Source organism: Mustela putorius, unplaced genomic scaffold, assembly GCF_011764305.1.
Source record: "Mustela putorius furo isolate JIRA1106 unplaced genomic scaffold, ASM1176430v1.1 tig00000407_pilon_pilon_pilon, whole genome shotgun sequence".
NCBI classification, from domain to species: Eukaryota; Metazoa; Chordata; class Mammalia; order Carnivora; family Mustelidae; genus Mustela; species Mustela putorius.
This window is the reverse complement of record NW_025421373.1, coordinates 8,424,855-8,451,775: the sequence shown is the minus strand read 5'-3', so window position 1 is coordinate 8,451,775 and position 26,921 is coordinate 8,424,855. Positions and strand designations below refer to the sequence as shown.

Here is a 26,921-nt window from a genome sequence, read left to right as displayed (position 1 = left end):
AGTGGGGCTTTACTGACCTCAAGGAATAGGTTGCATGTATGTTTGTTGGCAAATGTTTATTAAAATCTGTATGTGGGGCAGTTTGATCTGGGCTTGATTTTTTTTTCCTTTTCTAATTTGTTGCAGAGATTGTAGGGAAATAGCTAACCCCCAACCACCTCAAAAATTTCAGTGCCTGTTAGCTAATTTTAAAAGAATCTAAAAGTTGCGAATTAAAACTATAGCTACCATTCATTATCACCACCATTTAATTAAACATTTTAACATCAAAATCTCACAAAATGGACTACTAGCAACTTTACACTGTCAGTAAACACTGGAAATACTTAAGTATTTAAAACTAATTTCGAACGCAATAACAGGATTGCACCATAACATTTTATTTTGCAGTGTTACACTTCATGCTAATGTTTTATTGATACAGGTGTGTCAGTCGAATCTTAAGACGTTGGGGTCTCCCAAGATATTAATTCTAAAAATTTTAGTGACATGCAAAATGGAGTCCAAATTGCCACTTCTGTCTGGTACTTTTGTTTTTTATCACAGTCATTGTTGTAAACCCATTTTCATCTGGATATGTAAAAATGGAAGCGACTCATCTAAGGCAACTTTAGTCCAGAATATTCTGGGTCAGAACAGCAGGCCCGTCTCCAGACAGGACTAAAATTAGCAAGGACAGATTGTGTGACCAGTTCACAAGCGCTGCAGTAAAGGTCAGTGGGCCATAGCCATCTCCAGCCAGGGCTAAGTCTGAGACCTTAGAACTGAGTGCCAAACTGAAAGCTCTCTGGGAATCAGCTAACGGAGGACACAGCTGCAGGAGGGAGACTACCAGTCTATAGACAAGTCATTGGATCAACTGCTATATGTGTGCTTAGGCCGTAGCACACTACTCACCACTATACCTTGCTCGGGGTTCTGGTTGATCATGAGGTCAGACTGAACAAAGGACTGAAATTTAAAAATAATTATTTTCTGAATGAACAATCAAAATGTTCTTGTAAGCACTGAGTGAAGGAGAGATGTTGTTAGAAGACACTTGGATCCCCAAAGACAGTCTTTGAGCTCCATTAAATCTGCCAACATAACCAAGAATCGATGAAAGGGGAAAATGTTTCTTATATTGTAAACTCACAGGAATCTGATTTTTCTCCCTAAGTAGGTGAAGAAGACAGTAAAGAATATAATCTGAGATTGCTGATTTCTTTTCCTGGATACACATTTGTTCAGGGGGTAAGGATTTTTATTTTTAAGCACCTTGAACATTCCTTCTCTTTAAATCCAGTTTGGGGTTGAGGGCAGCAGAGTAAGATGGAAGATGTAATCATCTATGATTCAGGAAGTCAGCTTTATAATCACCAGGCTGACCTTGAACAAATCAGTCTCTCTTATCCCTAGTTTCTTCATTTATAATAAGAATCAAAAAACCCCCTCTGGGGATGCCTGGGTGGCTCAGTGGGTTAAGCCACTGCTTTCGGCTCAGGTCATGATCCCAGGGTCCTGGGATCGAGTCCCACATCGGGTTTCTCGGTGGGGAGCCTGCTTCTCTCTCTGCCTCTGCCTGCTTGTGCACTGTCTGTCTGTCTCTCTGACAAATAAATAAATAAATAAAATATTTAAAAAACAAAACAAAACAAAAAAACTCTGACCCTTCACGTGGCATGAAACCAGGGCAAATGTTTCCAGAAGATCAAATGTTTCTTCACAGGGCAGTTTTAGTGACCTGAAACAGGTTAGGACTAAAACTACTTCCAAACAGTATATTAAAATATCCACCAACAACTTAGATATCTTCTTTAAAAGCCAGAACTGAAAAGAATGAAATTTGAGCTATAAAAGGTAAGTAAGAAGAGTATTGGAATCCCAGTCACTAAGAAACTAAAAGCATCAGGCTGAAAAAGATTTCTGACTCCTACCTCCCCACCCCAAGTTCTCGATCAGGACCATGTGTTCTAACGGGCCCTGGGTGCTTTACCTGTAATGCTGCCGCTCGGTAGACCGTTTTTTGTTTTTCGGGTTTTTTCTTTACAGTCCTTAGTTCCACCTTGGGTCTGCCGTTGCCATCCGTGTTAATAAATCTATCTTGTGGTCCAGAATTTTTGTTATCAACAGTTGGCTTTATTGTTGGCTATCTTAGTATAGAGGTTTTTCTCTTAACGATAACAGAAGACCTAAAGGAAAGGAGGAAAGCATTTGTGCATTTTCTTTGTTTTTGCCATCTCTTCCAGACCCAGATCACTAATTTATTAAGCTAGAAGGCTAGACTGAGTCTGAGGCAATGGACGATTTCACCATGTGCCCATCCCCCTAAAACGCTGACTCTTCTAATAGGCCTCTAAAATGATTCTAGAGTCTTGGTTTTTCTCCCTAAAGAGCAGAGCTCTTCCTTCAGTTCAGATAGCAGCCAAGGATATCTTAGATATCTGGATCGCTTTTAATCACAGCTGAAAAATTTGTAGAATTTAGGGTCTTTTATATTGTTCATAATTTTCAGGTGCTCTCTTCCTATGAATACACAGATCTTAGAGCTCAGAAGCCCTGTTAAGTGCTACAAAGAGGATCTTTCTTCCCCATTTCCAGCCATTAAGATTCCCACACTCTGATTTCCTAATACTGAAGAAGTCGGGCTGGAGTTAGAAGTAATCTGGTCCAAAAGAAATCTGGTCCAGAAACCTGGTTTCTATTAAGTGTTCTTCAGTCATCTTCTATTTAGACCTCAAGCCTGCAAAGTGTGGTTTTCATAACCCCTATTTGCCTGAAAAAAAAGTATTTGTTCCACAGAAACATGAGATGCAAAATTTTATGAGACTTTTCTTACATGCAAGTTCCACTAAAGACTGATTCATTCTCTGTCTACTACTGACTGCATAAAATACAGAAAGCTATCTGGCACTTTAACTTCCTTCTCAGTAAACCACGAGATAATGTGATTTCAAATCTGAAGAAGAACTAGGCGCAAATTAAGTCAATGGCCTAGGGTCTCATAAACTCAGAGGCGGGCCAAAATCTGAGAGACCTCTGCTGGTGATAGGAACTAGAAGTCGGCCTGGGCCTGCTCCCCTCCGCCACAGGGTGGCAGGATTCTCCTTGCCTGAAATCTCCAGGTCACTGAAAGGACACGACTTCATCCACAGGATACACGTTATCTTCTTTGGGTTTAAGTAATGGTGTCAGACTGTCTGTTTCCAAGGGCTCATAAGCTCCAGCTCATTTTTGAGATGTTAACCAGCAAAATGTTTCCCACTCCAGAAAAGGTGGTAGCTTTTCACCAACAACAGTTATTAACTTTCTCGTTGTGCGCCATGCACCAATGGTGTAACCGGAAGGTAATAAACTCAAAGCCCAGGCTTCGGTCATAGTAAAAGTAGTTATTATTACATGAATACTGAAGGGCGGGCCACCCTGACCACCACTTCACATACATTTCACTTTCACTGCTACACTAAGAGACAGGCAGTACTCTCTTCTCCATTCTGTGGATGAGGATACCAGGGTACCAGGGTTACCTACAGCTAGAAAGTGGTGGTTCTGGGGTCTGAACACAGGCTTGTCTGTCTCCAGACCCAGCTCTCAACCACCATGAATCATAAAGGAAAATTAGTTCATAGGGACGTATTGAGGTCATGTTTCTGTCGTCAGATAAAATAGTTCATTGGTGAGGTAGCCGTGTTCACAGACTTTACTATGTCCTGAAGTGGGGCCCAAATTCTTAACTACAAAAGCATTCTTGTACCCTCGGTTCAAGCATGTGCTACACGTACCCTTGCTTTAAAATAAAACCAAATCTTAGAGGTGTCTGGGTGGCTCAGTGGGTCAAAGCCTCTGCCTTTGGCTCAGGTCATGATCCCAGGCTCCTGGGATAGAGCCCCCCATCCGGCTCTCTGTTCAGCAGGAAGCCTGCTTCCCCCACTCTCTCTGCCTGCCTCCCTGCCTACTTGTGAGCTCTGTCAAATAAATAGATAAAATCTTTAAAAAATAAATAAAAAATAATAAAACCAAATTTTAGATAGTTTCACTACTTTGGTTCTAGAGACTGTGTTTTATTTGTCAAAATTTAAGTCACTGACCATTTCAGTAGATATGAATTTTTTTTTTTTTTTAAGTTAATTTGTTCTCAACATGCCAGTAGGGAACCTTAGCATATTAAAAGTTTTGAGAAGTCCAGGAAATGAATATTTGTTACTTTGTTTACCCTACTTTGTTTTTTCCTAAACTGATCTGCCCCAGAGTCTTCCTCCCTCCCCCTCAAAGCCACTGCCTGACTCATCCCTTACAATCAACAGTCCCTGCGAGACCCTCCAGGAAATACTACCTTGTATGGCAGCCACAAAGAACTTACCACTGCTTCCAAACACTGTCCTCTGTCACACCTCAGGGCCTTTGCATATACAGTTCCTTCTTCCTGGAATGGTTTCTCTTCTCCACCTGGATGAACTGTTACTCGCCCTTCAAGAAACAACTCAGATGTAACCCTCTCAGTGAAGTCTTTTTCCAGCTTTCCTAGATTGTCTCTCTTTTCCACTTGCACTGTACTGAGATTTCTACTAGGGGACTCTCTCATATTGTCATTATTTCTCATGGTTGCCTCTCCTACTTGATTATTGTCTCAAGAGTAATGACCGTGTTTTATTTATCGTTATTAGTGCCCTCATCTCAACCGCACCTCACACTTCACAGGTGCTCACGAGGTGTTTGTTGAAGGAATGAATGAAGAGGAGGAGCCAAAGATCACGTGGCTCTTTCACAGCCGAGCTGGTCCTCACACATGAGATGCCCCTCACTCAGAGTATCCTGCTCTTGTCGTTATGCCCAAATAGCAAAGGTGTGACATTGGGTCAGCCATTCTCCTGCCCATACACAGTGACAATACTGATAAATCAGCTTCACCAAACCCAGCCTTTTGGTTGGGAACCTCAAGCATCACTCTAGGACTGAGAGAGTGGGCCCGTGAGATGAAAAATATTTGATCTCCTTGCCCTATTCCACACTGTATCTTCCTATCAATCCATACTTGTAGACGTGGCAGAAGGCTGTAGATTGTAGAATTCTTCCCCCGCTTTGCTACAGACAAGGTTCCCCAAACTAGCGCTCTGTTACTTAGCAGCCTCTGTTCCTCTTCAGGAAGGCCCTGAGGTGAGGAGCTATAAGCTCACTTCCCCATCGGCCCCAATGCCCCCAGATCTTCCCAGCACCCTGATTTAAACAAGCTGCTGCTCCTTGGCACCAGGATGCAAGAGGAGATTTGCCTCCCACCCATTCATACACCAAGGTTTGCCCAAATATTTGCCCCCTAATTTTGTAGGGGCAGTGTTGGAACATTTATTGATAAATGATAGGAAAAGAATAGGAATGCAGTGGCCAGGAAACCAGCAGGTGCAGCATAAAGTTCATCATGAAAGTCCTGACCAAGGTGGGTCTGGCTGACACAGCACATGAGCTATTCTCTGTCTTGCTGCACTTCTCTCTGGAGATAATCTCCCCAAACCCTACTTTCCTTGGCTTTCCCTCCCTAGCCCCTCAGCCCAGAAGAGGCTGTTCTGGTCTGGTCATATGGCCAAGAGGACAGCAGACCACTAATCCATCAGTGAGCATCCCTTCTTTCCCCTCTTGTGAAGAGAAAAGGATGGCCCTCCCTGCTGCTTCTCCTGGCTTCTACATCTTAAGACCCTTCAAAAGTAATCCTGAAATAGCTTTTTGCCATGTGGCTGTCCTAGAAACATTTAAAAATAACAAAAATGAAATTGGTGCACCATAGTCTCATCCTTCCAATATGTCTGGATGACGAGCTTGAGTTGTAAAAGTGGCTAGTATTTATTGACTATTTATTTATCGAGCTAGTATTTATTAACCATGAGCCAGATACTGTGCTAAGTGTGTTATGTAAAATCTCATTTGTTCTTCATTACGTTTCCATATTATAGATACTGTTCTAGTCCTCACTGGAGGAAACTGAGACTTAGGATAACTTGCCTAATGACACATAGAATGGCACATAGAACGACACTTCGAATGGCAGAGCCTGGATTCTAAGATAGGTCTAATTCTAAAGTCCATGACCTTGGCTGTTATACAATTAGAACTGGATTACTGGGGTAATCTCAAAAATCTGCTCTACTAGGATAGCTTGCTCTAATCACACTAGTGATTCTCTATCTGCCAGCATAATGGCTTCTTATTAGTCCTCATCCTCTTAGCATCATCATCATCTTCATCATCACCTCTAATCAGCACATATTCTGTCAGGCCTCTTTCTGAGCAGTTTTACTTACATTAATTTTTTTAGTCACATTTTATAGATTTTTATAGATAAGGAAACTGAGAAGTAAAGTGACGTGTCCAGGGTCAGACAACTAATAAATAACAGAGCTGGGACTATGACCCACGCATCTGACTGTAGTCCATTCTCTCAACACGACATTATCTTGTCTCTTAATATTTGACACACATGCCGTACACTTTAAAAATTTATATTTTTTAGGGGCACCTGGGTGGCTCAGTCGGTTGGGTATCTGCCTTCATCTCAGGTCATGATCCCAGGTCCTGGGATCGAGTCCCACATTGGGCTCTCTGGTCAGCAGAAGTCTGCTTCTCCCTCTCCCTCTGCTCTGCTTGTACTCACTCTCAAAGTCAAATAAATAAAATCTCTAAAAAATAAAAATTTATCTTTTTTTAAAAGATTTTATTTATTTATTTGACAGAGACCACAGGTAGGCAGAGAGGCAGGCAGAGAGAGAGGGGGAAGCAGGCCCTCTGCTGAGCAGAGAACCCGATGCGGGGCTTAATTCCAGGACCCTTAGATCATGACCTGAGCTGAAGGCAGAGTGACTCACTGAGCCACCCATGCGACCTCAAAATATATCTTTTTATCACATAATACATATTTGTTGTTAAAAAAAGAAAAAGTCAAGTAACACAAATATATAATATAGAAGTTGAAAGTTCCCCATAATCTTATCTCCAGAGATAACTACTGTTACCTTTACTAATACATATTTATATATATTTATGGGTGATACTACATATAATACTCATTAATATGTATTTTTCATGTTTTTACCCCAATAATATATCTACAATATTTTTCTACAACTCTTCAAAGCTCTACTTCATGTTTCTGAATGACCATATTATATGATCATAAACATGGACCTCATTATATTGACCATAAACATGTACTAGTGTTTCTACTGGTGGACATTTGAGATTTTCCTACTGTTTTGTTATCATTGAAAAAAACTAGGGGCACCTGGGTGGCTCAGCCGGTTTAGCCTCTGACTCTTGATTTCAGCTCAAGTCATATCTCAGGTCCATGAGATGAAGCCCTGCATTGGGCTCACTGCTCAGCACGGAGTCTGCTTGTCCCTCTCTTTCTGCTTGTCCCCACTTTCCCCTAAGCTCTAAATAAATAAATAAATAAACAAAATCTTAAAAGTAAAATCTCAAAAGAAGACAGAAGGTCTTCCTTCTGTATGACTCCAAAATAATACTAGTCATGACAACAATTAACATTTCACAGAAGCCAAACATTTCACAGTGCCAAACATTAAGTAAAGCACTTTAAATAGAGTGCTCTTTTTATTCACATTTTTAAGATTATTTTTTAATTTTTAACTTTTTTTAAAGTAAACTCCATACCCAACATGGGACTCAAACTCACAACGCCCAAACCAAGAGTCATAGGTTCTACCAACTGAGCCAGCCAGGTGCCCCTTCAGTTTTTTTTTTTTTTTTTTTTCAGATGAAGAAAGGAAGACACAGGAAGTCTCACTGCAAGTGGGAAAGCTCAAATTTGAGTCCTGTTTTGATTCTAAATCACAGTGCATATATTATCTCTAAAATAAGTGTAAGTGTTCCCTCCCAAGCCCTTTCATTTCACATATACATATTCCATGGGTTTCTTACCCATTCTCTTCACTTCAGAATCTATCTTCTTGAGCTCCTGGACCAGACATTGCCAAGTGGATGCAGTGTGGGTACCTCAGATTTAACATATCCAGAATCGAAATCATCATCTTCCTCAGACCCTCCAGACATCCTCCAGATGATCTCCACTTGTCAGCACTGTCTCATTTAGTAGCATTGCCACTCATCCAATGGTCCACACTAGAAACTTCAAAGCCTTCTGTGACTCCTGCCTCCATCACACATCATATCTAATTGGTGCTAAGGTCTTGTTAGAACAGATCATAAATTGCTTTTCAATCCTTCCTCCCCAACTTCCTCCTACTATGGCTTTAGATAATTAAGTTCCCACCACTACCTCCCCCTTGAACTGTTCTATCTGCCTCCTAACTGATCTCCCTACTTCTAACATCCCGCTAGGTCCCATCTCTTCTTCCATTGCTGTTAGAGTTAATGTTGTAGAGCCAATAACTGATGATGTCACATCTTGCTCAAATCCTTCTAACTACTAAATACGTTCTAAACTCCTTAGCATGGCACAGAAAAAATCACATAATCTGACCCTAATTGATCTTTCCAAACTCATCTCCAGCATTTTCTTACTCATGTACCTTAAACCACAACCACCCTCAGTCACTTGTGTTTCCTCAGAAATATCAGATATCTCCATGCCCCTGCTTTTATTCATGCTACCTAAATGCCGTCCTCTGACTTCTCTGCTACCTGCTGATATTTTACTATGCTTTGAAAACCCAGCAGCCTACCCCCGGTGTGCACAGTTTCCACCCATATTTCTGGTCTCCCAATTTATTACTTGTCCTCTTTATTTATATTTCTATTCATGTTTTACTACAGACTAGTCATCTAGGCATGTGTGTCTCTTTTTCTGAAAGGACTCTATCTGAAACATATAAGTATTTTTAGTGCTTAGGAGGAGCCTGATGTGTAAATAATTAAAACTGAAGTACATTTGTGATTTAGGTAAAAGTTTACTCCCAAATCTGAGATGTTCTTTGCCTTTTTAAGACACTAAAATCTTACTTGAGGCTTGCAACTATCATTTTTAATCTTAGAATTAACTCCTACTTCAAGGGGCCATGTCTGCTTTCACTTCTTTGCAGAGACTTTAAAAGCCAAGAATTTGGGCTCCTGGCAATAAACGTTCAGTGAATGTTGTCATGGGGTTTCCGGAGGAGGTGGGGTAGAAAGCACAAGAGCACACTGGAGAATGAGCAGAGTTCCAGGACATCTGGGATTAATTATTCCAGCAAGAGGCTCGAGCAAAGAGAACAATTTTGGTACTGGTTTTTTTTTTTTTTTTTTTTTTTTTTTGACATCTGGACTTTGGCAGCTACTCCTATGGCTTTGCTCAGCAGTTGTTGAGGAATGAGATATGGGCTTGTTTCTGTGGAAGAAAAACCTCCACTGACTCCATTTCTCCTACAGCAGGATCCTTCAAAAGACTTTTCCTCTTTAATGGATTTTCTTGGCAGGTCCTGGTCTCACTGTCATCTACAGAGAGGATCAGTCTCCATGCACCTGAAGAAATTCATACTACCTGGGGTCTGAATTAGGTTAGACCAATCCCTCCTAATTTCTCCTTCTCCTCTTGTTTTTTTCAAACCACAGACAAGGAACAAGGAACAGTGAGAGACCGGAAGGAAGACCTGAGACTACTGAGGAAGTACAGTCACTTCAGCTACTTGGAAGTTTCTCTTGTTAAATACAAGCTGAGTAGAACTTTAGCTCCAGTTTTGAGGGAGAAGGGGTCAGGGGAGGCTGTTTTGCAGACACTGACTGAGCATAGACTCTGCCAGGCACCATCCTATGCAAGTTCTACATATTATTTTATCAAAAATTCACAACAACTGGATGTGGTATATCATTATCTATATTTTAATGATGAGGAAACCAAGACTTAAGGAGGTTAAGTGATTCCCCCCAGGCTACATACCTAGTAAGTGGCAGAGGCAGGTTACGCTGATAGGGATGAATCCACTAATATATACTCCTTACTCACTACTTATAAAATAAAATAATAATAATTGCATGACATACAAAAGCTTCTCACTTAAATATTCAGACCTATTGCCTCCAGCATCTCAGAAAGATTATCACCATCATAATTATTATCCACTGTGAATTTAAGGCCTGCCAAGACTTGATCTAAGTATGCTATATTATATATAAACTTACTCTCAGAAAAGCCACCTTTTGAGCAAGATACTATTATTTTCTTAATAAATAAACAGAGGCCGAGAAAGGCTTAATAACTTCACCCAGGTCGGAGAGGTGAGGTTGGGGCACGAGTTTTAAATCCAAACAGTCTGCCTTCAGACAGTAAGCTACATAGCCTACAAAGAGCACATTCCGCTGTTAGAGTTTCAAAATCCCAGCTCTGCCTCTTCCTAGGAAAATACCAGTCCTCAGTTTCTCCTCATGTAAAATGCACTTCTGGAGACTTACTGCTAACCAGGTGTCTCCATATGTATTCTCAAATGCATCAAAGTCAGAATCCCTATCCCGTAGTAAAAAGAAGTGCATTTTGAACTATGATAAATGTGCGTTCAAATCTTAATACACTTACCAGCTAGGTGATTTAAACAAGATACTCAAACTTTCTGACTCTGTTTCTATCACCTGAACATGGGAGATAAAACACCTACCTAACAGGATTATTTGAGGGTTAGAAACAGTATATATATTTTATAATGCCAGGGAATTGGAAAGAGTTCTATATGACACCTATTATTTTGTTATGGGGGCACCTGGGTGGCTCAGTCTTAAGCATCTGACTCTTGATTTCAGCTCAGGTCATGATCTCAGGGTTGTGAGATCAAGCCCCAAGTCAGGCTCTATCCTGGGTGCAGAGCCTGCTTGGGATTCTTTCTCTCTCTCTCTGCCCCTTCCCCCTCCTAAAAATATATATATATACTATACACACACACACACACACATATGAACTTCTGAAAGTTCACTTCTGAACCTTATATATTTAAATATTTATATAACTATATATAACTAATTATTTTCTGAAAGGTCATTTCTGAAATGAACTATATAAATACATATAACTCTCTCTCTCTCTCTCTCTCTCTCTCTATATATATATATATATATATATATATATATAGAGTTATGGTTCTTGACCAGGAAAATATACTTTCATACCCACTAGCAGGAAGGGGGCAAAGTTCCCCATATACCGTCCTCACATGGGCATTACTAGAGAGGCTAGAGAACCCTCCTCTGGATACTAATAGAGCAGGGCACCGTCTTCTGTTGGGCCTAGTTGAAGTGTGGCTCTGACTCATGGGTGGGGATAGGATGGACTGACTGTGTTCTCTCTGCTCATCTTGTCCCTCACCAGTCCAGCCTGGTGAGAAATGTATTCATTGTGAGCCATCTCCAGTGAACTACAGTCAGGTTCCTGACTCTTACTCCATAGCAATGGCCCTCCTTATTAGAGGGTGCTAAGAGAAAAGCACATGGCCTTTAGAGCCACACTTGCCTAGGCCCAAACCTCTAAGACTAAGTGAATGCAGGCAAGTTCCTTTGCAGAACATTGGGCTCCATCCTGTCAGATGAGAGCTATCATACTAGGGGTTTGTGAGGATTAAGTACTTCATGACTATGACCTAGCTCAGTTATAGGTGCTTACACCCAACAAATTTTAATTATCTTCCTTCTTTGAAAAGAATAGTTCAAGGTCAACATTATTCTGAGATGAACAAAAAGCAATTGATATGCCAAAGATAAAGAAGGGGGCAAGTCTACACAAAACACTATTTTATTACTGACTCTGGAGATAAATCTCCCCTGCCAAAAAACTTGCCTTATATCAAAGGACCTAGATTTTGTATGTTCAGCAAGAAAAAAACAAGTTTAATGTATTCATTTACTTTGTATATGTCAATATTGGATCTGTCACAAGTTGTCAGCTGAGACACTACCTTGTGGGATTTGGTTCCAAGGCTCAGCGTTGAAAGAGATATTATAAATACCAAGTATTATTGCAGCAGACCCCCATAACACTGGTTCCTGAGGCACTACTAGAATTCAACTGGTTACCTCCAAAGGATTTAGCCAAATACATAGTACAAGTTGGCATTTTGCCTTACTAGCAAGAACAAAAAGGGTGATCGCCCCTACTGAATGAATCAGGCCATACTACCCACATACCCACACAGATGACCTGGTAGATGACCAGAGTCACAACTCACCTTTGCAATAGGGTAAGGAGGTCTCTTGTGTCTCTGCTTTTACTGTGCTCACTTCCATATAAGAGGATTTGAATCATCAGACACTGTAGGTAAGTTGAGAAACATAGCAGGTTAAAGAGTATCAGGAGACAAGTACCTTCATGATAAACCAAACTCAGGAGAGCACTAGTAGAATTGAGATATCACAAGTTTACATTTCAAATTTCTGCACAGCATCTCCTCCTGGTTCCCAACCATGGAGGAAAAAGAGCCTATATTGAAGGCTGTGCACACTTCCATGCTCTATGTGTATCATTCTACTTCATTGCACCTCCCTCTGCCATATGTGGCTACGGATCACCAAAGTGACAGGGCCCAAATATGGCTGCAGTATGGTTTCCCTGAGGATTTTCCAAATAGCTATGACCAAGTGGATGGACATAAATGAGATTTGTGTAGGGTCCTAAATTTGCATTGCATCTTCAAGATGCTGAACATCAGCCAACAAAGAACAGTGGTCCCTGAGAGAGGGCAACCAGTGAGATAAAGCCAACGACTGCCCCCAGATTATTGCTTTGAGAGCCTTTCCAGGCCATGATGCAGGGAAAGGAAAAAAGTGAGGCTCAGCAGACTCCACAAACAGAGGAGAAGGAGCTGGGAGTCCCAAGAGACTTTCAGAACACAGTAAAAGAGAAGAGACCGCTGCATAGAACAAGATCCAGGAATATCTGCAGTGGGTCCCCCTTAACTATTCAGCAGAGTCCTGATGAGCACATCCATGTGAGAAAACTGCCAACACTGGGGTAACAATCAGCTGAAGGGCCTGGAGGGAACAGGGCTTGGTGCAGTGCTTTCTTCCAACCAGCCAATCTGGAAAGCCTCATCTTTCACGGGCCTTTGGGTGGTGTACTCAGAAGTCTTTTGCCTCAGGAAGGAGGGATACTAGCCCTTGGCTAAGTGCTGCTCTCGTCTCATCTACTCAGTCTTAAAAAACAAGACCTAAAAGGACCAAACTATAAATCAAATGACTTCTAGAAAAAGTTCAAAAATACTTACAGGAATACAAAAATATCCAGCACGAATAAGGTCAAATATACAATGTCTGGCATCCAAACAAGGATAGCAAGGCACGTAAAGCAGCAGGAAAGTGTGTTTCACATGAGATAGTATAGTGAGAGAAATCTACCAAAATCAACCCCAAACTGATACAGATGTTAGAATTAGCAGAGAAATATATTAAAACTGTTATTGTAACTTTAATCATGTATTAGAAAAATTAAGTGGGGACATGAAAAACATATTTTCTTTAAAAGACCCAAATCAGGGGTGCCTGGGTGGCTCAGTGTTTAAGCAGCTGCCTTTGGCTCAGGTCATGATCCGAGGGTCCTGCTGGGATTAAGCCCCATGTTGGGGGGTCCCTGCTCAGCGGGGAGCCCGCTTCTCCCTCTCCTGCTCCCCCTGTTTGCGTTCCTTCTCTCACTGTGTCTTTATTTGTCAAATAAAATAAAATAAATATAAAAGACTCTGGTCCAGGCATGGGCACAACAAAAGTTTCTGTAGGATGTTCTCCCTTAGCACATCTAAGAAAGTGAATTTTTAGTTTACTTAAAAATTAAAAAGGAATAGAGAAGAAAGGAAAAAAGAAGGAAGGAAAGAAAGAAAGGGAGGGAGGGAGGCAAAGGGAAGCAGGAGGGAGGGGAGGGGCATGAAAATACACGCGTGTGCGCACGTGCACACACACACACACACACACATGCGCGCACACACACTGCGTGCACGTGCACATCACTCCTCACGTTGTGCTTAGGGGTCTGGGAGAAAATGTAAAAGGCAGCCAGAATTCACCTTCCTTAACAGCTGAATCGCCTTTCTGAGCTGTCCTTTGGCAAAGCAGATCCTGCCCATGTTGTAAAAAGTTTCAGCCACCTTTTCACTACAGTCACCATAGCTGATGACCTGAGACTTCAGTGCAGCCTTTAGCAGTCTATAAGCCTCCTGGGGAGTTAAAGAAAAGAGATCTATAATCATCCTGGTAATTCTGAAGGAGTATGCCAGTTCTAGTCCATTAACTCTATGGAGCAGGCATTCTACGCCACACTGACGTGATTCACCAGGATCAGGATGTTGTGACTGTGATCCATGTGTTTCTGTGAAGAATTAGCATTCTGAGCTTACATTTAATAATAACAGTTAATTCATGCATGCCTATCATATTTGTTTTACAGATGAAGGAATGGACACAAATAAAATCTAAGGCCCTGGCTCAAGATTGCACTGCCTCTTGTTGAATTACCTGTTCAGATTTACCTGTTTTTCCCCATTCTGGACAAGCCATTTGCAGAATTCTTCAATGGTTGTCACTGTTTCATAATCCGTTGGGCCCAATGTTGCTTGATATGCATTGATACTCTTTATAAAATATATCTCAACAGCATCTGCCAAAAAAGGAGAACATTGAAGGCAGGCCGCTAGCTTTTACAAGTAGGTAATACAGCTTTGGCTCAATTAGACATTTCATACTTAAAGTCATTGCCTGTTTTTGTTCCAGGTCTCATAAAGACCCTTGAAAAGTCTGAGATATAATTTGATGGTATCAGTTGATGTAATTTTATTCTATTGATGAAGGGTATGGATTTTTCTGTAGGAAAAGAAAGCCATGTCTGAATAGCCTTATCCTAAGACCCCAAATAACTACCATATTAAACCTCCAAGGCAATGAAAGACTATATATTTAGCTAAATTAAACTCTGATTGAGAATATTGTTTACTCGGATTCCTGCTAACGGTGTGTGTGTGTTTTTTTGTTTCAAAAAGTATTTTAAATAGAGTTGTTATTGTTTAAAAATTTACTTTTAATGTTGTCTTTTATTCCAAACATAACATGTTTATGTAATCAGTCTAGAAAATACAATAGAAGCAAAAAAAAAATGACAATCATCTTCATGCACACTACTCAGAAGCAGGCACTGTTAACATTTTTTGCCACTGTATTAAGATATAATTGGCATACCACACATTTAACCATTGTAAGTACACAGTCTGATGCTGTTTTAGCAAATTTGTAGTTACATACTCATGATCAAAATCCAGTTTTAAAAGATACCCATCACCCCCAAAATGTGTCTTCATGGCTGGTTGCAAGCAACGCCTGCTCTCATCTGTCTGGCAATCACTGATCTTTGTTCTATCTCTGTTCTTGCCTCTTCTGGAAATTTCATATAATTGGATTCATATAACATGTAGTCTTTTGTGATTCTTTCATGCATCATGCTGTTTTTAAGGTTCATCTATGTTCTTGCGTGAATTAGTACTTTATTCCTCCTTCTGCGGAGTAGATACACATTTTGTTTACCATTCACAAGTTGATAAATATTTGTGGTTGTGTTTATACCCTATTATCCACATATCAGTTCCAGTTCTCTTTGTTCCTTTCTGTGGATTTGAGTTAACACGTGCTCCCATTTTCTTTCGGCCTAAGGGCTTCCTTTAGTATTTATTTTAGGCCAAGACTGCTACCAACAAATCTTGTTTATCAGGAAATATTGATCTCACCTTCATTTTCTTTTCTTTTTGTAAAGTATTATTGCCTCAATAATACTCCACCATTTGGGGCTCAAACTCACAACCCCAGGATCAAGAGTCACATGCTCTTCTGACTGAGCCAGTCAGTGAGCCAGAGTGGCTGAGTCAGTCAGCCAGTCAGTCTCACCTTCATTTTCAAAGGGCAGTTTTTCCTGAATATACAGTTCTTAATTGAATTTTGTTCCAATATTTTGAATGTTTCCCATTACTTTCTAGCCTCCATTATTCTGAGGGGAAATCAGCCATTAATCATATCATTGTTTCCCTGAACAGAGCTGCTTTTCCACTGCTGTTTTCAAGATTTTCTCATCATTCAGCAGTTTGACTATGTGCCTAGTTGTGATTCTCTTTGTGCTTATCTTACTTGGCATTGAGAATTCTGGATCTGTAGATAACAAACCCGGGAAGTTAGGGGTCATTATTTCTTCAGATAATTTGCTGCCTCATTCTGCCTTCTGAGGCTCTTACATGTCTGTTGATACACCAGGCATTGTCCCACAGATCCCTTATGCTTTGTTCATTTTTCTAAATCAATACCTTTTTTCTCTGCTCTTTGGAGATCATCTCCAGTGCCATACCTTTGAGCTATCTCATTCTCTCCTCTGCCATCTCAAATCTGATGTTGAGATCATTTAATGAATTTTCATTCAGTTGCTGTATATTACAACTCTAGAATTTCCATTTGGTTGTTTTTATCCTAAATAGTTTCTATTTCTCTGTTGAGACTTCCTAGTTTCATTGCATTTTCTTTTAATTTTTTGGGCAGTTTCTTTTAATCCTTTGAAGATATTTTATAGCTCCTCTTAAGTGTTTGCTAAATCCAACATGTAGCCCACTCAAAGTCAAGACATATTGACTATTCTTTTTCTGGATGTAACCATGGGTTGTTTTCTTTGTATGCTTCTCTTTTGTTGAAACTATACATTTTAGACATTATATAGTAGCAACTACAGATTCTGATATATTTTTGTGAGGTTTTTTGTTTTGTTTTAAAGATTTTATTTATTCATTTGACAGAGAAAGATCACAAGCAAGCAGAGAGGCAGGCAGAGAGAGAGGAAGGGAAGCAGGCTCCCTGCTGAGCAGAGAGCCCGATGCAGGACTCGATCCCAGGACCCTGAGATCATAACCTGAGCCGAAGGCAGCGGCTTAACCCACTGAGCCACCCAGGTGCCCCTGTTTGGTTTGGTTTTAATGAGTTGCCTAGACTTAACTATAGTCTACCTCCTCCTATGTTAGGAGGTGTCTGAATGTTAATGTCTTTGCTCAGATGTTTGATTTCTTTAAAGTAGACTTTATTTTTTAAGGCAGTTTTGCATTCACAGAAAAACTGAGTGGCAGGTACAGTGATTTCCCATATGTCCTTGCCCACATACAAACAGCTGCCAAAACAATTTCTGGGTGTGTCTGTGAAGGGGTTTCTGGAAGAGATGAACAACTGAATTAGTACTGAGTAAAGATCTGTCCTCAACAATTTGAAAAAAAAGGGGGGGGGCAAAGGAAGGTGAATTTTCTTCTTCAGCTGGAAACCTCTCTTTTCCTGCCTTCAAATATTGAAGCTCCTGGTTCTTGGGCCTTTGGACTCTAAGACTTACCAGTGTTCCCTTTACTTCTATTGGTTATATTTCTCTGGAGAACCCTGACTAATACAGATTTTGATACCAGGAGCAAGCTTGAAAACAAAGACATTTGTTTGCCAAATCCATGGCTGAGTACCCAATCAGCCAGCAGCAGAGAGCAACACTGAGCCTCTGTTTTTGCACCATTACCTAAGGTGATTAGCCAGCTACCTGGTAGCAAGCTGATTATACTGAACCATTTTCTTCATGGTCCTTAAGTAGAAGAGGTATCTACTCTGGATATAAATTTGCCTTCCCTGTATGCAATGCTTCCACCAAAACTACCATCCATAACCCACAAATGCCTCACCCACCATCATGGTATTTTCCACAGCATTGCTTTGGATCAAGGAACTCACTTCAGGAATGAAGGCTTCTTCGGTCATCCCACCAAAGTAAAAAATCATTACCAGGTGAGGAGGTTGTTAAAGGCAAAGAGAACACAGGATAGGTGGTACAAAAAGGTAGTTACAGCAGTTACAACCAGATGACCACTTAGAGAACTGAGGACTGTAACTGTCGTATTTCCTCATTTTGTTATAAATACGCTTGTGTGTACATATGCCCATTTAAGCAAATATCTTATTTTTCTTCTTTTATTCCCTTTTCATGGAACAGAAGACATAGTGATATTATATCACTATTTAAGTATTATTCATTTTAATCATAGTTTTCAAGTTATGGATATCAGAAGAGTAAACATCATTGAAGGACTTTATCTCTTCTGGGAAAGGGTAACTAGTACATTTCCAGTAGTACCCAGGGTAGTTACAGCATATTAAACACAATTATATCTCTATCTGAAAATTAAGTATGTTTGAGGAGATGCTTGTAAGGATCAAGCTGACAAGGAGTAGACCTGCCATGTTTCATTTTGTGTCAACTTGACCATGCTAAGGGATCCCCAAATAGCTGATAAAACATTATTTCTGGAGTGCATCTGGGAGGGTGTCTCCAAGAGAAATCAGCATCTGAATCCATAGACTGAGTAAAGAAGATCTGCCCTCACCAGTATGAGTGGCCATCATTCTATCCATTGAGGGTTCAAACAGAATTTAAAAAGAAACCAAAAAAAGGTAGAAGGGTGAAGTCTCTCTCCCTAATCTTGAGCTGGGATGCCTATCTCCTGCCTTTGGACATCACATCCTTGTTTTAAATTCCCAGTCTGATCATTCAAATATCCCTACTATATCTGAGTGTGGTTCTGATGCTTGCTGTGTCTCTTCAAACTGTGTGCTTTTTTAGGTTTGTTTTTTTGTTTGTTTTGGGATTTTGTTTTTTGTTTTTGTTTACCATGACTTATAATTGTTCTTAATAGGTGGACATGATGTGCTGGGTAAAACAAACTGTTCCAAATAGGCCTCCAGTAATTGGTGGTAAGATTTAGGGCTGGAGGGCAGAGGCGAGAAAGCATTCTATAGTCCTACGATTAGCTCTCAGTCTTTCAGTGAGCCTCTGCTTCTGAACTGTGAACTTCACAAGTGCCTCTCAGTCCCTTTTTCCTTTGGGTAGGATAGGATGGCTAGAGGAGGCTGAAGTTGGGTATTTCCTTCCCCCAGTCTCGTTTGGCTCTGAAAAACCTGCCCAATACTTTAGACTCTGGTGAAATAGTGTCTTAAGGACAGGCCTTGTTGAGAAGCAAGCTCTAGCATATTTTTAATTGGTTACTTATCCCCTCTCCCTGTTGGAAGCAAGGGGGCATTTCTCTCCATTTTCACTTTGAGAACCTGGTCAAGCTTCTGGAAGTAAATTTCACAAATGTGTGGAGTCCTCCTCTATGACCAGGTACTTGGAATTTTTAACTCTCCGTCTTGTGCACACTGAGCTTCCAGAAATTTATCAGTTACAGGTCAGGTATTCCTACCTCAGTACTGGTTGCAGTAGAGATAGGCATCCGCTCAGGCAAACTGGGGTTCTCTGGATGCTTTGGTCTCTCTAGTTTTAGGGGCAGTAGTTTGCCCTGTGACCTCACCTCTCTGCCAGATCTAAGAAGAGTGGTTGGTTTTCCAGTTTGTTCAGCTTTTTACTTTTTGTTAGGATGGAGCGACAGCTTCCAAGCTCCTACATGCCAGACTAGAATCTTTGCTTGTGTTTTAATGCTTATTTTTTTAAATTTTGATCTGGATTCCTGGGATTACCCCTCTGCCTGCTAAGTTTAGAGTTGATCCAAGTGACTGACTCGGAAAGAGGTTGTGCTCAAAAACCTTTACAGTGTTTGTCTTCTATTCTCTATCAATTGATCTGTATGTAGACTGAGGTGTGCATTCAAAGCTCTGCTGCATTTCAAGTCTCCTTCGCTCATGATTTTCCACATCTCCTCTGCCCATATAATGTCATTTTCCAGTGGACTCAGGGCTTATGTGGCCTTTTCTTGGCTCTCATTTCCAGGTTTTCCTGTTAACATTTCTGAGTGGCCTCTAATTCCTAAAAAACCAGGACAGCAACTTTGGGCTACCAAATACTCAGGCTTTGATGATGAATCTGTTTGCCCCTTGCTCTGAACTGAGTCCGAGGTCTCTGCCACAAAGCTGCTGGTTTTCTCAGCCAGCTCTTCTCATGGACTGGGGGTGGGGTTGGGGGAGCAGGGGTGCAGTGGGTGGGTGCGAGCAGCCTCAGGCAGAAAGGCCAAGAAGAGTCTTTCTTTACCCAAAGCTCTAGCAGTTTTTCAAGAATGCTTTGCCATTTGTCGTCTGCTTATTTATTTCCAGTGCCCTCAAATGACTGTTTTTGACCATTTTATTCAATGTGTGTGTGTGTGTTGAAAGGATTCACAGACCTCTTTGTGAAGGCAGAGCCCAAAGTCTCTACCATTGTGATGTACATTTTGATGCAGTTTTGCCTAATCTGAAGTAGGCATGTCATGTTTATATATATCCACATATATGTCCTACAAATGCAAGGTATTTTCTCCTTAATGTTGTTGTTTCTAACCCTTTTTATTTATAAAGTCTAATCCTCTTAAAGACTATAGAATTCCATCTCACTAACATACCAAATATTCCTTTTACTCACTGATAAACATTTAGGTTGTTTCCAGTTTTTTTTTTAAATAATTACAGTGCCACAGTGAACATCCTTATATAGGTTTCCTTTTGATTTTACTAGGTATTATCAGGTTGTATTGCAAATTTCCTATCAATTTATACTATCACTCCCACCATCTGTGAATGAACAGACCTGTTTTCCCACAATAGACATTTTCATATTTAAAATTTTTTTACAAAGGATGGGTGAAAACTTGATTTTAAAGATATGTATCATTTTAAGATGTGTAACATTCTGTCAAATTATACTTGAGAGTTTGTGTCAAATTGCTCTCATCAATCCTAAATGTTATCATTTTTTGCAGTGGTGACAATCTGATAGAAACTTGTATCCTTGCTGTTTCTTCATTATTACTATGATTGAAACTTTTCATGTGATTAATTGGCCATTTGTTTTCTTTATGTAATGTTTGGTCTTATTTTTTCCTCTATTTTTCTATTGTAAAATAAATGCAAATTTTACCTCTTACATTTAGGACAATGATCCATTTTGAGTTAATGTTTGTATATGTTTATGAAAGTGGGTTTTCTTTTCTTTTTTCTTTTGGCATGTGAATACCATTGTTTCAACTGTTCCAATACCATTGTTGAAAATACTCTTTCCACACTGAACTTAGCATCTTTGTCAAAAATTAATTGGCCATACTTATTCAGTCTATTTCTAGACTCTCTGTTGTGTTCCAGTGACTCTGAACTCTGTCCCTTCATCAATACCAAACTCTCTTGATTACCGTTGCTTTATAGTAAACCTTAAATCAAGTAGTATGTCCTCCAATTTTATTATTTTTCAAAATTGTTTCAATTGTTCTAATTTCTTTGCATTTCCGTATAAATTTTAGACTCAGCTTGTCTATATTTACAAAAATTCCTGCTGGGATTTTGATTATGTTAAATCAATACTCCAATTTTTATACAAATAACAACTTTACTGTATGTCACCCATCTATGAATATATTATATCTCCATTTATTTAAGTCATCTCTGGTTTCTTTGATGAGGGTTTTGTAGTTTTCAGCATTCATATACTATACATATTTTGTTAGATTTACATCTAACTGTTCCATTGGGAGGAGGTGGCTATTGTTTCCAAAAATTTCAATTTCCAGTTGTACATTGCCAATATATAGAAATATGACTGGGTTCTGTGTGTTGACCTTATTATATCCTGTGATCTTGCTAACCTTAAACTCAGTTTTTAGTTCTAGGAGTTTTGTAGATTTCATGGAATTTTCAACAGAAACAGCTGTATTGTTGCAAATGAGGACCATTTTATTTCTTTTAAGCTATATGTCTCAGGGGTACTTCCCTGGCTCAGTCAGTAGAGCATGGGACTCTTGATCTTGGGGTCATGAGTTCAATCCCCACATTTAAATAAACTTAAAAATTTTTAAGATCAATCAAGCTGTATGTCTTTTTCTTGCCTATCGCACTGGCTAGGACATCCAGTATTATGTTAACTAAAAGAAATGAGAATGAATATCCTTGCCTTGTTCCCAATCTTATGAGCAAAAAACTCACTCTTTCACCATTAAGCATGATGTTAGCTGTAGGTTTTTTGCACATGCCTTTTATCAGATTGAGAAAGTTCCCCTTCCATCATGAAAGGATGTTGCATTTTGTCACATGCTTCTTCTGCATCAGCTGATAAGATTATATGCTTTTCATCTTTGGACTGTTAATACGATAAGAGTACATTCATTCAGGTTTAAATACTGAACCAGCCTGATATCCTCAAGAAAAAAGCTCCCCTTGATCATGGTATATTATTCTTTTTTATACGTTGCTATATATTTTCTTGAGGATTTTTTGCATTTATGTGCATGAAGGTATTTATAGTTGTGTTCTCATTTTTTCTTGTAGTGTCTTTACCCAGTTTTGGTATTAGGGTACTGTTAGCCTCATTAAATGAGCTGGGAAATGTTCCTTCCTATTCAATTTTCTGGAAAAGATTTTATAGGATGGATGTTAATCCTTCTTTAAATGTTAAGTAGAATTACCCAGTGACATCATATGGACGTTGATATTTCTTTCTCAGAAAGTTAACTACAGATTCTTTTTTTTAATAAGTAAGGGCCTATTCGAGTTTTCTGTTCATCTTGGATTATGTTGTTTTCATTTTATTTGTGGTATTTTGTGACAGACACAAGTTTTATTTTTTTTTTATTTTTTTATTTTTTTTTTTTTCAGACACAAGTTTTAGATCTTTTTATAATTAAAGCTACCAACCTCTTTTCTAGTATAACTTCATGTGCTCAGACAGTTTTTTGCAGTTTTTAGTTTTAGGAATTTTGATTTCAATATTGTGTTTCCTTCTGGATAATTAACATTTTCAGTTTTGATGTTAAAATGGGACCCATTCGGAATTTAGTGAATGATAGGAGGTGAAGATCCAAATCTTCTTTAAAGTTAAAAATCAGTATACAAGAAAATAATAAGGCGGCCTTAGAATCTCCCAACTCGAGAAGCATAAAATTTTCTTATTTGAACAAAATTTTTACTCATCAATTTTTACTCAATATTCAAATAGAGACTAAATGTGTTTTTAACCACGAAGACTATTTAAAAAAATTCAAACATATAGATGGAGTACAAATACTGTTAGTATACACAAGAAAATTTTTTAAAGAAGGAAGATGATTAGCTAGAAAACACAGAATCAGAAAGTCTTCAATGAACACTTATGTAAAAGGAAAGAATAACCAAAATATCAAGTAACTTCTGAAAATTGAACAAAATTGTTTAATGCATGGGGAAATATAAAGAATAGAAAAAAGTAGGATGAAAAACTTTTCCTATAATTGTTTCTTTTTCATACACAACTGGAAAATAATGTACACCTAAATGGATTCCTTTGATAAGCAGAGAAAAATCAACATTTTTAAATGTTCTTCACATATTCTTCAGAAATCCCAAATTTCTCCTAATGGGCCACTGAATCCATTAGCATCATTAATCTGACCAGTCACCTCCTCTGAGCAGGGCTGCAGTCCTTCCTCACCAGTTCTTTTGTGTCTTTCCCAAAGCTATTAACTTTCCAAAGGATGACCTTGCCTGAGAAAGGACTACTGCCAATGGGTAAATTCATGGCGTAGTTTTCCTCCAGAACCCCCAGCACCTCGCTTTTGAATATAGGTCATGAAAATTCTAGCTGCTACAAACATTTTCTCTTGTCAGCCAGAGGGAAAGAGTCAAGGAGGCTGAGAATGGAGGAGGAGGGAGAAGGAGCCCATGTTTTTGTCTTTTATCACTGGATTTCCTCATCAACTGATATGCCACAGGTCACATTCATAGCATGTATGATCTCTCTACTCTTTACGCAGGTGAATTCTGCTGAGATTCTAAGGGAATAAAGGAAATAGAAATCAGATGATTTTATTGGTTTTGATGTTCCAACTAATGTGTGGAGATATTGTGCCTAAATCCATGTGTAAATGATTTCATACAAAATGGCATCCAGTCTAATTTTTCCATCACAGTCATGAATAGCTGATTATAACCTGTCAATATTGATAGATAGACCATTGCCAGTGTGCTTCCCTCCCAAGGGAAATGAGGATAACTGCCAACTACGCCCTCCACCTACCCCGGTGTTGGGCCTCTCCAGACATGGCATGAGCCTTGGCTAGTAACGCGCTTGCCTCTGCAGTTTGGGGGCTGACTTCAGTGAACAAAGAAACACAGATAGAATGGGCCTGGAATAGAGAAAATCATGATCAAGGAAGTACCCAAACAACAGTGTTTTACTGAGGATTTTCTAATAGCTCTCATGAAATTGCTAGTTGAGAGCTGCATGTACCCAACCATGGAGTTACAAGAGAGATGAGTTTGAATCCCAGCTACTTCCTCACCGTGAGCTGTGAGTCTTGAACAAGTAACTTCACCTTCACACGTAGAAGAAATATACAGCTTCCATCAACTAGGGTTTGGAAAAGACTAAATGAGACGGCACATGCAAAGTGCTGGGCGTACATAGTACCATCACATGGGAAGTTCTTGTTAAACATTAGCTATTATTATTTCTTATTAAGTTTCAAAGCAAAATTACAATTACAACTTTAGTTCCGCCTCTCAAAGGCTTGTTATCAAAGGAAGTGCAGGGGAGTTGAACGTGGATCGGAAAGCCATCCTGCCTGGGTTCCTTTCACACTTCAGCCGCTTATGACATCGGGCAAGTCACTAACGTCTTCAAATATAAAATAGGAATTTCGCAAATGACTCTTGCAAAAAGTCGCTGAAAAGATTAAATGAATTAATATATGTGAAGTGTTTAGAATACCACCTGGAATGTCATAAGCATGAGAGAAGTGGCGATTTTATTACTATTATCATTCATACTAAAATGGAAGGAAAAAGAAGAGAGAAACCATCTGGTCTGCTTCCACCAGCAAGACAAAAACCACCCAAGCTTCACAGTTCACAGGGTGAACACCACAAGGTATTTCAGGAGCTCCGGTGATTATCAGACAACACTATGGAGCTAAGACAGTTCAGAGCTGTTAAGAGTATAGGCTCTGAGGGCTCAGATTTCTTAAGTTCAAATCCCTGCTCTCCTACTTGTTAGACACACAACTTCAGCTGAATTAGCTATGACTCTTTATGCTTCAGTTTCCTCACCCGTAAAAAAGATAATAATAGTGCCTCCACAGCACAGGGTTACTGCATGGACTAAAGAGCTACATCCTCAAGTGCACATAGTAAAGGCATTCCATAGATGTTAACTATTACTTTTTGCTGGGAAACACTGATTATACATTGTTTTGTCTATTCTGATCTGACCAATGCTTACAGAGCTGCATTCCCTAACATTTCTCCACTGTATGATACTAGTAACTTTGGATTGTGGGATTACCTGCAATGCCTTTGCTACAATGTCAGCCTGTTTTCATATATTCCATTGAATTGTATTGGACATTTTCTATGATACAGAAAATCAGATATTTTGATCCACTTTTGACTTTGAGAGATACCTGAAGCCACAGGCCAGATTCCCATTTGAGGAGAGAAAAGGTGAGTTCAACAAGCAGTTTCAAGGCAAGTTTCAAGTACATGACAGGTAAAAATGCCTTACACTGTTTTCATTATAATATATTCAACATTCCTTCCGGTTCTGTTTTGTTTTCCCCTGGGCATTTGTCAAATTAGTGACCTCCAAGTGAAAAACCTTTTTGTCAGTTTAAGTTTAGACCTGTTGATACAAACAGCTAGACTAGCCTAGAGGACAAATGACACCATTACACCAAAATATGATTTTTTTCATTTAAAAAAAGCCCTTTGTGTTTGCTAAAGACTTAAGTTTGGTTGCCCCTATGGCTTTTTTCCCTGGAGCAGACTCACTTGGTTACCTGTTCCTAGTACCCACAGAATTGAGGGGAGGCCTGGGATGGGAAATCTGGTCTCAGATCAGGTCAAAGAGCAGATACACCCACCCTTGAGTCAGTGACCTCTGACCCTGTAGTTTAAGGTTGAGGAAGGGCTCTTGTGGATCTGCCAGGAAATCCATCCCACCCCCTTGTTCTTCTGAGAAGCCCAAGCTTCCCTGGCCCTGAGACTAGGGCCTGGGGCCAAACACAGCCTCTGGGCTGGGGGTCCAGCCAACTTACTAACCTGCTGCAAGTACTGGATGGCCTGATCATGGTTCCTCCTCAGCTGCTCAATCTGAGCGATCTCCTCATAGAGACTGACCAGATCCAATGTCCTACTGCCCTCCGCAGCAATAACATTGCCAATTGCCTTTTCAAAGTATGCCAGAGCAAGGTTCAATCTGTGGATGGCCAAGGAGGCCCTATAAGAGGGACAAAGATGCAAAGTCAGAGAGTTGTCCAGACACAAAAGGAACTGATTCTAAGAACAAAACAATTTGGCCTTCATAGGCCAATCATCTCAGTGGCTAGCTAAAAATCCAGTCTTGCAGAAACAAACTCCTATTAATCTGCATTTCGCCAACCAGATTCCACTGACTACCATTCGCTTCCATGCATATAGCATGCTGTAGTCTAATTTTATAAAAAAACAAATGGAAAAAATGGCTTCCAGCAATTCACAAAGGTGGGATGATTTACTCATAAACACAGATTTTCTAAAATCCAAATAAAATTTGATTACTTCTCGCTCCCTCTCTTCCAAACCAATGCAAAATTAATGCTTTGTCTTGTTTGATTTAGTTTAGTTTAGCCCTCCTCAGTTAAAAATGAGAAAGGAAAGAGAAAACAACATAAATATCCCTTCCAAAAGGCAGTGGTTAAATAAATTATGACATGTGATACAATAAAATACTTCAGACTTTAAAAATCATGCCTCTTTTTTAGACTAAGTAATATGGGCAAAAATTAAGTGTGCTAAGTTATAAAAAAGTGATGTGATTATCCTAGAAATTGACCTTGATATATATTTCTATCTATCTATATACCTATCTCTAACTAAAATGTATATCTATCTATATCTATATCTAACTAAAATGCCCATAGCAGTTATGTTTAGGGGGTGAAATTAAAACTAACTTTTATTTTCTTTTTCATATCTGTATTTTCAAAGCTTCCAAAACAAAATAGAATTTTTAAAAATGAGAATAAAAT

At 39.5% G+C, this 26,921-nt stretch overlaps 1 protein-coding gene across 4 annotated transcripts in view; it reads right to left on the bottom strand.

Annotated features, from left to right (window-relative positions):
• Positions 1-222: 222 nt before the first annotated feature.
• Positions 223-26,921, bottom strand: part of TTC23L (tetratricopeptide repeat domain 23 like) — a 48,527-nt gene continuing 21,828 nt past the window's right edge. For 2 of the 4 annotated variants that reach the window (XM_004738044.3, XM_004738045.3), the window contains exons 7-13: positions 25,954-26,131; positions 23,933-24,041; positions 14,412-14,539; positions 13,950-14,099; positions 12,126-12,208; positions 4,340-4,446; positions 1,525-2,171 (exon numbers count right to left, since the gene is read on the bottom strand). In XM_004738044.3, coding sequence (XP_004738101.1) covers positions 4,365-4,446; positions 12,126-12,208; positions 13,950-14,099; positions 14,412-14,539; positions 23,933-24,041; positions 25,954-26,131 — 730 coding nt within the window. In that variant the 3' untranslated portion in view covers positions 1,525-2,171; positions 4,340-4,364. Of the gene's footprint in view, positions 952-1,524; positions 2,172-4,339; positions 4,447-12,125; positions 12,209-13,949; positions 14,100-14,411; positions 14,540-23,932; positions 24,042-25,953; positions 26,132-26,921 lie in introns of those variants that run through there. The other 2 variants (XR_006606589.1, XM_045079461.1) reach the window with 2 other exon arrangements.